This window comes from Rhinopithecus bieti, unplaced genomic scaffold, assembly GCF_001698545.2.
Source record: "Rhinopithecus bieti isolate Rb0 unplaced genomic scaffold, ASM169854v2 scaffold_18921, whole genome shotgun sequence".
Classification (NCBI taxonomy): domain Eukaryota; kingdom Metazoa; phylum Chordata; class Mammalia; order Primates; family Cercopithecidae; genus Rhinopithecus; species Rhinopithecus bieti.
The window spans coordinates 258925-271761 of record NW_016810178.1 but is presented as its reverse complement, the minus strand read 5'-3'; the positions used below and the strand labels follow the sequence as shown (position 1 = coordinate 271761).

The following is a 12837-nucleotide window of genomic DNA, read 5'->3' as shown; positions in this document are numbered from 1 at the left end:
ACAGGGAAAAATGAATTTCACTACCCTTTTTAAATTCTATTTTTCTTACTTAAAATTACAATTAAAGTATCTCTCTAACATAAAGTTTAGTAACTGTATGGTTTTCCATACAGTTCATAATTTACCTAACCAATTCCCTGTTGAAAAAAAAATTAGTTTGGCTTGGTTTTATTTTCTATGATTTTGGATATAATATACTTGAACTTATATATACAACTCTGTATATTAGTTCTATTTTTAAGATAAATATCTACAATAATTTCTGGATCATTTTTGAGTACCATAACTGTCATTAACAACAGTGTATTGTACATTTCAAAATAGCTAGAAGTGAGGACCTGAAATATTATCAACATATAGAAATAATAAATGCTTGTGGTGATGGGTATCATAAATATTCTGATTTGATCATTACACATTTATGCATGTAACAAAATATCACATGTGCCCCATTAATATGTAAAAATATGTATCAATAAAAAACCCTAAAACATTAACAATTTAAATTGTTTGAAATATATTGCCATAGAACCACTCAAGTTATTATGACAATATACACTTGCATTGATAGCATAAAACTTTGCTTGTGTTCACACCTTCTCTGTAACATCATTTGCCATCATTTAAAAGAATCTCAGTTTGTCAAAAATGTTACTTTCTTCAAATTTGCATTTCTTTATTAATTAAATTAAGTCACTTAAATACATCCTTTAATATTTTATTTTACATGTGCTTTATCCTTCACATTCTGAAAACTTTCAAGTTTTATTATAAAGTATTAAAGTAATATAACAACAGTAGAAAACATTTGGAATAAAAGTAAAATACCAATAATTTCACAACTCTGTCCTAGTATTGTTTTTGTGTATTTCCTTTCATACTTTCTCTTCATCATCATTTCTTATGGTTCTAATAGAGTACATAATTTTAAATCTTATTTCTAAGTTTTACATAATATACATTTTCTCATATTGCTTCATGGCCTATATTGTAATATATTATTCACTATGCACTATTAGATTATGTAAACATAAAATTGCTTAAGCAATACTTTTCCTAGTATAAGATTGTTCCAAATTATTGCTACTCATAAATAGAAACAAAAATTACATTTTCATAATTTTGTGTTCTCTTTAATATTTCTACTTTTGTTAGAAAACATTCCACAAAAGTCGAGTAATAAACTGAAGCTATAGATATATCCCATGAATATTTATCATTCTATTCATTATCATTTTGAGAGCATTTTTTGTCAAATTGCTCTCCAAATACAACAATATAAATCATTTTGAAGTTTTTTAAAGTTCTAGTTTTGCTGCTCCTATACTTGCACACAAGAACTTTATATTACCATATTTAATATAGGTAAAAAATGATACTTTAATATTTAATCATATTTTTTATTAGTAGTTCTGTTGAATTTTTTCTATAGCTTACAGTTCTTTTTGATTTCTGCTTTCTGTTCATATTCTTTGTCCATTCGTCTACTAAAGTCTGTTTTTGTAAGTGATTTGTATGAACTTCATTTGTGAGAAAAATATTAATTCTATCATACTTGCTGCAACTCATAGTTCTCCTTTAATTCATAACATGCATGCTAATAAAGCAGTATCAGCACCAGTCTGCATTTCATCTATAAAATATTTTGTAGGTCAGCTGAACAAAGGACTGACTTAGATGTCACCCACACAATGTTGCATGTATAATGATGTCCACAGCATCATTAAAAAGACTTTGACTTTGGAAAATAAGTTTGAGAAATAAACAGTTTAGTCTGCCTTACTGCATTTTACTCAGCACTGTTTTCCAACTCGTTTCCCTTTATCAACTAAGTTGTAACTCTTTCTTAAGATTATTAAAACTGACCCACTTAAAAAAAGATAACTGTATTTTCTAGAATATAAATATTAAACATAATTAAAAATATTTCTATAGCATAGTCAATCAAAAAACCCTCAGGAAAGTTTGATTGGGAATTGTCTTCTGTTTGCAAAACCAATATGTTTGGTACAACATCAAGTAAGTTTAAAATGTTTTGCAAGTTTAGTTTTCCAATAAAATAATCACAAAAAGAACAGTTAAAAGTCAGTAAGATAATTTTCCAGCAACATTTTATTTACTAGTCAATTTTGTAAAATATTTTTCTTTTTCCTTTTTATCTTTGTTTCTTTTTTCTTTTTCTTTTTTTTTTTTTTTTTTTTTTTTTTTTGAAACAGAGTCTCATTCTGTCACCTAGGCTAGAGTGCAGCGGCATAATCATTGTTCACTGCGGCCTCTGACTCCTGGACTCAGTGATCCTCCTGCCTTAGCAACTGGAGTAGCTAGGACTACAGGCATATGCTACCACACCGGGTTAATTTTTTAAATTTTTGTAGAGATGTGGTCTCAGGCTGGGTCCCACCCAGGCTGGTTCAAACTCTTGGCCTTAAGTGATCCTCCTGCCCCAGTGTCCCAAATTGTTGGGATTACAGGCTTGAGCCACAACTAGCTCTCCTGTAAAGATTTAATTATGTTAACTCTGAGTCAGAACAATTAAAACATTACTCAAACACCCTAAATGTTGTGAATTCTAGTAACTAACAATTGTACTCTACAGTTAAAAATCTTGATCATATTTCTGTATGTTTCTATAGTTTTACATTTCTACATACTGGAAGCTAAGACAGACATTGAGGTTATGTTAGGGTAAGAACAACTTATTCTTTTCTCTTGTCTCTACAATATAGGTACACTAGTCTCCCCTTATCCACTATTCTTTCCAAAGTTTCACTTAGCCATGGTCAATCATGGTCTAAAAATATATGGAAAATTCCAGAAATAATCAATCTATACATTTTAAGTTCTGAGTAGCATGATGAAATATCATATCGTCCCACATGGAAAGTGAATCATTCCTTGTCCAAGGTACCCACTCTGTATATGATATCCACTTGTCAGTCATCTAATATCTGCCTTGGTTATCAGATCAAAAGATCACAAGAAGAAGGGTGAGCACAGTCCAACAAGATATTTTGAGTGAGAGACCATATTCACGTAACTCTTATTCTAGTATATTGCCATAATTGTTCTATTTTAGTATTATAGTTGTTAATCTCCTACTGTGCCTAATTTATAAATAAAACTTTATTACAGGTATGTGTGAAAAATCATAGAAATACAGGATTCGGTAGTATCTGTGGTTTCAGGCACACACTAAAAGTCTTGGAACGTATTCTCCATGGATGAGGGACTACAGTAAAAAGGAAAGAATAAATCTTTTAACAAATATATATATTATTTTTTAAATCTACACATTTGCTATGTTTTGAACAACATTTGCATATATATGACCAATGAGGGTTTTCTTTGGTCAGTATAACGGGAATACAACAGTTTTATTTCATAGTTGCAGGCAGAAAAAACTAGTAAGAGTAATTTTCGTAGTTGTACTCATTTGGATTTAGATACACACTAAAATCCAGTATTTCCAATATATTTAATTTCTGCTTGAGATTACCTTTGCAATCTGGCTGCCTTCCAGTCCAACTGCCATTAGCTAAACAAGTTCTTTCTTCTGAGCCATGAAGGATATAACCAGTATCACAAGCGAAACGTACAGTACTTTTAGTTCTGAAATCGCTTTCCTGTCTAGAGCCATGGCCGGGAGTGCCTGGATCGCCACATGTCCCAGTAGCATCACCTGCAATGCAGTATGGTTCAAGATAACCAATTCCCATAAACATTTATTAAGTTTATCAGTTAAGCCAAGGGCCTGGGAGGCATTTGTTTTTGTGCATGCTGGGTTTCAGCATACATGGAGTAAAATTGTAATTCATATTTCTTATCTAACTCCAGTCATTAAAAAAAAGTGTAAGTGAAAAAGAAAATAGTTGCAGAGTATAGTGTTGTTTTTTTTTTTTTAACAGTGAATTTGGAGATATTAAATAGGTTAAGGATATTTCATAAGTTTTTCCAAAACCCAATTAATGACCAAGCTAATGGAAAATGTATAACTGACAGTATGATGAACTCAAATGACAACAGACTTATAAAACTAAAATCTAAAAAAAAAAAAAAAAAACTGAATTCAACAATTTGCATGTTTCCTTTTCTGAATTTCCTGATTACTGATCATCTTTTTGTTGTTTTTGTTGAAGTAGAACTGTGGTGTGCTAGGACATGTAAATATTACAATACAGTTCTGATAGTCTAGGATTTCTCTCTTATTTTCTCTACCAATGACCAATGATCAAAGCTGAATGAATGCATATTCCTCATATGTGAAAACATGAAAATAAAATATAAATGACCAAAATTTAGAAACTCTGACTTAAGTTTCTGATAAGAATTTTGCTCATGACTAGGCATTCATCTTTTGATTTTAGTGTTAAAGATTTACTCAGTCTTTACCTAGTCGTTTTATCATTTCTTAAATAATCCTAATCAAAATTGCCATAGTGTCAATATACACTGAGAGAGAGAGAGTGAGAGAGGAAAAGAGTGAGAGAGGGAGAGAGAGAAAAAAATAGAGAGAGAGAAGGGTTGAAATATAAGCATTGAAATTGTTCTTTCCATTTTTCTTTTTCATTTGCCTTGTGTGTTTGGAACCCTACATTATATGTTCTTATTTTCATGTGATGTAAAATTAGTAACCACACAAAATTTTAAGATTAGTATTTCACTTTTAAATATCTGGTACAATTTTATTTCTCAGTTTAGTAGCAGTTTCCTAATACATGGTGGGGTGGGGGCGGGGGATAAGTCTGTGTGTTCACATGTATAAGCAGTTATCTGAAAGTTAATTTACTATGAGTCACTCCAAGATAAGACTTTAATTCTCATAAAATCAATTTTATAGTTACATTAAAATGATAGTTTTCTAAATCTGTAGATTACATTTAAAGTCCCAGGCAGTCACTTCATAGGGATTAATCACTAGTTAAAAGATTTGGGGTTAATTTACCATTTCACTGCTTTTAACTCTAAAGTGAAAATAATGTAAAACAACTCCTAATAAGCCACCGGAATGATATCTACAGGGATAAAATAGAGTAAACACAATGGACAATATGTAAATATAAAGAAGAGGCAGAAAAATAAGCACAATATCTGGTTGATGGGTAAAAATAAGTAGTATCAACTAGGGAGCCATCATAGATCCAAAATGTAAATGCTTTCTTTGAAAAAAAAGTGGTAACTTAAATGTTTATCTCAGAAAAGATTTATCAAATGCTCTGTGAACAAATTATTAATTAAAATATCTTTAATATTTATGCAAAGATAACTATTGAGGTTATAAGGATTCAAAAGATATACATCACTTATTAATATTAGGATAGATAAATATCTTTAATAAAATGAATTAGATTAGTTCAATTTAAAACATTTTGGACTTTATTTTAAAATTATACCGTTAAAGTAATCAATTGCTTAGAAAGTTAAACAGAACTGAACTCTGACAGAAAATCACTGATACAATATTGCCTTCTGGGGAAAATTACATATGGTATCTGCTAAAATGGAATAGATACTTTAGCTTGAATAGTTTCACCATTTGAACAAACAAAAATGCTTCATACAGTGTAGCATCCTAAAACCATAAATTCGTTAAATTAGCAACACAGTTCAAAACACATACTTGTAATTTATCATCTACAACATCAGTACCCCGAATTTATGTAGGCTTACACATATTCCAGTAATGTATAAGCAGTGTTTCAGCTTTTCTTATGAGATTTTTCAGAGAGAAATATATTTAAGTCTTTAGATTGTTTTGTGTATATGTTACTACTACTACTAACAATAATGTAATTTCCAACACACATTGTCCAATTTTCCAAGTGGTACCTGAACAATGAGGTTGTGATCCACTCCAATGGCCATTCAATTGGCAGGTTCTTGATGACTGGCCTAGAAGGGAACGCTTTCCTGTGCAGGAATAGTGAACAGTAGACCCAAAAGTATACTTCTCGCCAGACAGGACTGCATTAGGAGGAACGCCAGGGTGTCCGCAGTCAATCACTACAATACATAATTATTGAATATAAAATTTTTTTATATCTCCTATCGAACAACCTATACCAGCATGTTTATACAATAAATCAGAAATAAATGTTCTGTTCAAACATCTAAAGCCCCCAGAAATCAAACATCTATGTTGAAGGTGGCTTTTTAAAAATAAAGTGGAGTTTGCAGCTATAGGAGCCATTCTGTTAACTTACTGTTTTGTGGATGAGTTTAACAGCAACTTTATAAGCTAAGTAATAATTGAGTTATTATGATAAATCTGTACATGTAAGAGTGATGAGTGTGTGTTCACATATATATGTGTATGAGTTCTAACTGTATCTGTGCCTGAGAAAACATGTACAAGTCAAGGAGAAGATTAATATGGATTCGCTAAGTAAGGACATAGGACATCATGTGGATTCAAAGTGAAGCCATACAGAAATTACATGAAAAAAACTTTGAGGGTTAAAGAGATTCAGTGAAGATTGATCTGTGATTCACGATTTAATATATAGTCTAGAATCATTACAAGTCCGTAATGAATAAATTATGCTGTACAAAGACAATACTCAGTGGCTTATAAATTAAAACACTGCTAAGCATATCAGAATTAAAAGTCAATACATGAGAAAGTATTATTTATGAGTGATAGGTAGTTTCAGAATTTAACGTATGTCCCCTGTTAGTTGTACTCAGAAAAATACTGAGTGTCACATATCTCTAGAATATCAAACAGCACGTGAGGACATAAAAACTTAATAAAACCTTTCAGTATATAATACTGTACCAGGGAGAGCTACAGGAAATGATAAAGCAAAAAGCATATGAGAGCTCAGAACACCTGAAGAACTTCAGGTTTACACGTCCTATGAAAATATTTTTAACTTTAATGCTGTAGCTACATAAGAATAAGTAAGTAAATCATTCAAATAATTAGACCAGTCAACACAAATAAGTCAAATGAATTTTAATCAGCAGGCCAAATTACTGAACTATATGCATAGAATCTGAAATTTTATAGACACAGCAAAAAGTGTTGTTTCTTCTTTAGTACATGAATGTTGTCACAAAATGTTCATACAAGTCCACCCCATGAACATAAAAAATCCTCTAAATGAAACATAATCATAAAATAATTTTATAATTTAGCAATTTACTAAAACCAAAAATTACTTGCCAAAAATGAACAGTTTCTTCACACGCTATTCATTCAGTCTATGAAATTGTTCCTCTCTTCCCTGTCAAGTCCAAGACTCACCAACCATTTGAGATCTAGTTCAATTTGAGACCTATCAATTGACTGAATTGCTAGAATTTATGTTCACTCTTCTATGCCTTCACAGAAGTTTGATTTATATCTGCTAAATTATTTTTCTCACTACGTGTGTTACTTGTAAGCATTTTGGCTGTAATTAATTTTATGTACATTCTACAACTCCTATTATAACATATAACAAAATGCACTTATTAGATATTCACTGACTAGAAAGATGATGCATATTAAAAATTATTGCATTAACAAGTATATATGTCTCTATATGACAAACATTTAAGATCAATAAGTTTTAAGTAACACCTTTGTGTAAATCTTCATGTATTCTGAATCCATGATGGATGTTTAAGACTAATTTTGCCTTAAATGAAATATTAAATCTTAGTATAGAATAAAAGTATAGTTGCCTCTTATAGATGATAATATTGTAAAGTAGGAAATATGACTACTTTTCATATTTTATCTGCTCCAAAGTGCAAAATCAAAGAATGATAGATATTTATCACATTAATTTTTAAGAAAATTACGTTTGCACACTGAATTTGCAAAATATAGAAAAGTATAATTTTGAAACAGGAAAACAATAAAACAATAAAACAGGAAAACAATAAAATCAATATGATATATATCTTTAGGTAGTTTTATAAAGACAATAAACATCCATAGGGTTTCCATGACATGTTCTCAAGAAACAATTCACATTATCTACTTACTGATACATTCTGGTAAAGGTTTGTCCCATTGTCCATTTGGTTGACATATCAAAACTGAAGATCCAAATAAAAAATATCCAGGATTGCAGTCATAGAATACCACAGTGCCATAAGTAAAATTTCCATGTTCTATTTTACTTTCTCTCTTAGAATTGGCTGGAATTCCAGGATCGGAACAGTTGACCACTAAACAAATGACAAATTTTGAAACATATGTTTGCAACAATATACATATACCTATATAGATTTATATTAGAAATTTACATACTTAGTTTCAAAAGTAAATTTATTCAAACAACCAGATTCCAATAATAAAATTAATCCATGGATTATCTAGAAAATGGACTGAAATTTATGTAGTAGGAAATACAGAAGAAAGAAAAAAATTTGGCAACAGTTAGGAAAATAGCAACTTTGTAAGTATTGTGCTGAGTATGAATTTAAAAAATGATATCTTTTAAGCTATAGTTGAACTGTAAGAAAACAACATGCAGGAAAATGATAATTTGGTTGTATTTTTTCAGAAAATATGAAATACACTTATTTGCAAACTAGAAAAACATCAAAGAGTTCTCCTTAATCTGTTTCTATAGATTAAAAAATGAATAAAGCCTCATTACAGGAGTAATGACAATCCAGGCCCATATATAATTTTCAGAAAAATAAAAAGAAAATAAATGCCATAATTAGTAAATTCCACTAATTATGAAGCAAATTGCAAGTAAAAATAATCTCAATTACGTTTTATATGCCGTCACAAAATAGATACAAATAAGAAAGTTAGAAATTAACTCTACTACTTTTAACTTTTAAAATACGTTACAAATTTAGAAAAAAGAAAGCATTGTTAATGAGATGACATCAGTATTAAAGCTTTTGTTTTATTAGATAAAACTTTTGCTATTCTGCTTAAGCTGTTTTAAGTGTATCACTGATGTTTATGTGAACATTATTACCATGTCCCAAATGGGAATATACTTAGACATTTACCTTTGCACACAGGTGGAGGATGGCTCCACTGTCTGTTGGCCTGGCACTGTGCCTTCGTTGGCCCTTGCATAAGATACCCAATATTGCATGAGAATGTTACCACATCATTAAAGTTGAACCCATTTCCACTTGTTCTTCCATAAATTGGACTACCAGGGTGACCACAGCTAACAGCTAATATGATGTGGCAGGAGGACAGGGAAGGAAACACAGAAAAAAAAATAGTTATCAGTTATTGCATTATTGATTAGACTTAATCCTTTCAAACAAAGTAGAAAGAAGACTACTTTTATCTGGAAATATATGGAAAGTACATTTACTAACGTAAATGAACAAAGTAGAATGTCAAAATAGTCTAACAGCATTATTATATTAGTAAATAGATAATTATTTAAAATTGTGATAATTTTATGCAAGTGGTACATAGGTATTTTAAATTTCATGGTACCTATTTCATCCTTTCTCTCTACTTTTTTGGGGGAGGCAAAGAGCAGAGTATTGAAATGCAAAGAAATCTGGGGAATAATTAAAGTTCATGTCCATAACCAATAGCAAAAAAGAACAAAACTGGCCAGGTGTGGTGAGTCATGCCTATGATCCCAGTGCTTTAGGAGGCTGGGGTGGGAGGATTGCTTGAGGAGAAGAGTTAAGGCTGTGGTGAGCATGATCATGGCTATGCACATATATCATAGTGAGCTATGACCATGCCACTGCACTCCAGACTGGATGACAGAATGAGATCTTGTGCTTAAAAAAACAAAGTCAAAAAATAGAAAAGAGCAAAACTAAACCAGTTTCCCTTGTCTAGTTAATAATTAAGGACATTTAAAGGCAGTTTTTTGCATTTAATTTTGAAATAGTTCTTTTAACATTATATAACCAATTTTTATGAATGGTATATTGATAAAGCAAATGTGTGCTTGCAAAGTAATTGATGTGACTACATAATGTAGAAAATAGAAAATGATACACAAAGGCTGCATTAGGATTTTCATTAATATTTTGAGACATATGCTCAAAATATTCTCTAAAACAATCAATCTTACTGGTTTCTTTCCTTCATCATTGATATTTGATAATATAATTTTTCTTGGAAATAATATTCTTAATTAGATAAATTATTTATGTTCTTTTAATGCTGTGTCCCACTATAAATTTTACATAGTGCTGGCTTTCCCCAAACACTATTTCTATGAACTGTTTTATTGCATTATCTCACTCTATTAATCAGAGCAACTTCAGTAATAGTGCTTCCTAATTGGGCATAGGAAACGACCACAGTCACTTTTAGTACTTAGGAAATGACCCAAGAGCGATTATTTTTCAGCTGTATTGTTAATGTCAACCTACTCATTAGGAAATTTAACTGCATCTTATCGTTGTTTAAAATTATCAATAAAGAAACCAGTTTTACCCTAAGGGCCAATTCTCCTTTATAGCCTCAATTATTCAACAAGAAAACAGTGGTATTAACTGACTATGCTTGAATATAAATGAAAAAGAATATATCTAGAGCAGACACAAGCAGGATATTGCTGTCTTTAAATCATCAGACAATCAATCTGTGTGTGGGGGTGTATGGGTGTGTCTTAGGAAAGTGACTTTCATTGTTAGCTAGATATTCTATTATCCTATTATCATAACCATGAAACTAGAATTTCTATACATTTCTGTGGATTGGATCAAAACAGTATAATGACTGAATTTATAAGTATAGATGCAATTGGTCACAGATAAAGTGAGATATTTCCTGTGAACGCATACTAAAAGTCCCATGTATTGTTTATCTGACACTTCCAAAATCTTTATCCTATGATCCTGTTATAATTACAACATATTTTCAGTACTTATTTACTGATAATAATTTTAATATAAATGTCAGTGTCTGGAGATGGAAATTATCAGGAGAAAATATAAGAAAATGTAGTTGGCTTTAAGATCCAAAGCAGGATAGATTGTGATCTGAAATACTAAATACTTCTGGGGATTCTGAGATGTACTAGAGTTATCATTATTCAGCTCTACTTTTATTTTCATAATATAGCAGTCATAATAAGTGCACAATGGCCAAATCCACAACGTACATACAGGAAGAGATCCATTAAAACCACAAAGCACAGCAGGTATATTTAAGAAATTATAATAAAAAGATACTATTTCAAAATATACTTTATTCTTCATGTGTGAATTCATATCTAATTACCCTAAAAGATCACATGGATATATGTTGAACTCGTGAGATCCTTTTAAAATAATTCTAAAATTACATATATTCATATGTTTTGTACAAATTTTAAAATAGTGTAAATAGTGCTTTAAAATAAATTTTTATTTATTTATTTTTTTATTTAGTTGCATGGATAAGTTCTTTAGTGGTGATTTCTGAGATTTTGGTGTGCCCATCACCTGAGCAGTGTACACTGTACCCAATGTGTCATCTCTTACCCATCACTCCCCTCCCACTCTTTCTCCGTAGTCCCCAGAGTTCATTATATCATTCACATGCCTTTGCATCCTCATAATTTTTAATTTTTTCAGACAAAATATAACTATGTTACATATGTGTAATCTTGATATATTTAAAAATGCAATGCATTTTGATATTAAAAGATGACATAATGATAAACATCTTCAACCGCACTCTCTCTATATAAGGGAATTAGGACCCAGAGAGATTAAACATTGCATTAGCACACATAATCATCAGAGGACCTGAAATGAGAGCAAAGGTTCTTCATGTCGTGCCTAATGATAATATTTTCCCCACTGTGCTTCATTAGTTTATAATTTTGATGTCATAGCAATAGCATCATAATTATTAGATAATATTTATCCAAAATATTTTCCACTATAAAAAGCTCTGTAGTATCACATCGTAGCAAACCTTGATACTGCTACACAGTGGTCTCTAGAAATTTAAATCCTTATAATTACAAATGTGTTGAGAATGTATCTTCCATATAAGAATATTAATTTATCAATATCATATATTTATATTAAATATGAGAAGAGCTAAATTTAATTTATTGTCTTCCTGATAAAATATAACTGAAATTCTCTTGAACACTTTCCACTTTAAAGGGTTTTTGCATAGCAGTATCAAATTGGATTGTGGAAATTTACTTTATATTGATATATATAACAACATAATATATATATTCATCTTGCCTAACCAAAACTAGAATTGTTCCAAAGACCAGAGGTTTCTAATTGCTTTTGCCATGCTTACTTACGCACACAGGATGGGAGCTGACCAGACCAATTGTGATCCTGTTGGCATATCCTCACTGAAGAACCAATCAATCGAAAACCAGGATTACATTGATATACAACTGTGTCTCTATATCCATAATTTTCTCCAATGACTTGACCATTCACAATCAGTTCTGGAGTTCCACAATGACCCGCTGAAATGGGTTATGAAGCAATATTTTTAATACTGTGATTTGTTTTATTTGTATATTTATATACATGTGTAACATTAGTAAACTTTTAAAGATGACTTCAAAGCAAGTCACAAATAATTCAATTATAACTCTATGACATAAAGGTAACTATCGAATACTTAGCAAAACAGCAAATACATGGAAATTAAAAGAAGATACACGTCTAGTGACACTTAGGTCTTGAAGAAATTATAAAATATCTCAATGTGTAAAAATGAAAATACAGGCTGGGCGCCGTGGCTCACGCCTGTAATCCCAGCACTTTGGGAGGCCCAGGCGGGCAGATCACGAGGTCAGGAGATGGAGACCATCCTGGCTAATGCGGTGAAACCTCTTCTCTACTAAAAATGCAAAAAAAATTAGCCAGGTATGGTGGCGGGCGCCTGTAGTCCCAGCTACTCAGGAGGCTGAGGCAGGAGAATGGCGT

The 12837-nt window shown here is 31.0% G+C and overlaps 1 protein-coding gene across 1 annotated transcript in view; it reads right to left on the bottom strand.

Annotated features, from left to right (window-relative positions):
- Positions 1 to 12837, bottom strand: part of CSMD3 (CUB and Sushi multiple domains 3) — a gene marked incomplete at its 5' end in the record, with an annotated part of 336142 nt that overhangs the window by 70216 nt on the left and 253089 nt on the right. The window contains 5 exon segments of the mRNA XM_017891519.1: positions 3497 to 3679; positions 5827 to 6000; positions 7975 to 8160; positions 8965 to 9138; positions 12198 to 12371. Of these exon segments, the coding sequence (XP_017747008.1) occupies positions 3497 to 3679; positions 5827 to 6000; positions 7975 to 8160; positions 8965 to 9138; positions 12198 to 12371 (891 nt within the window).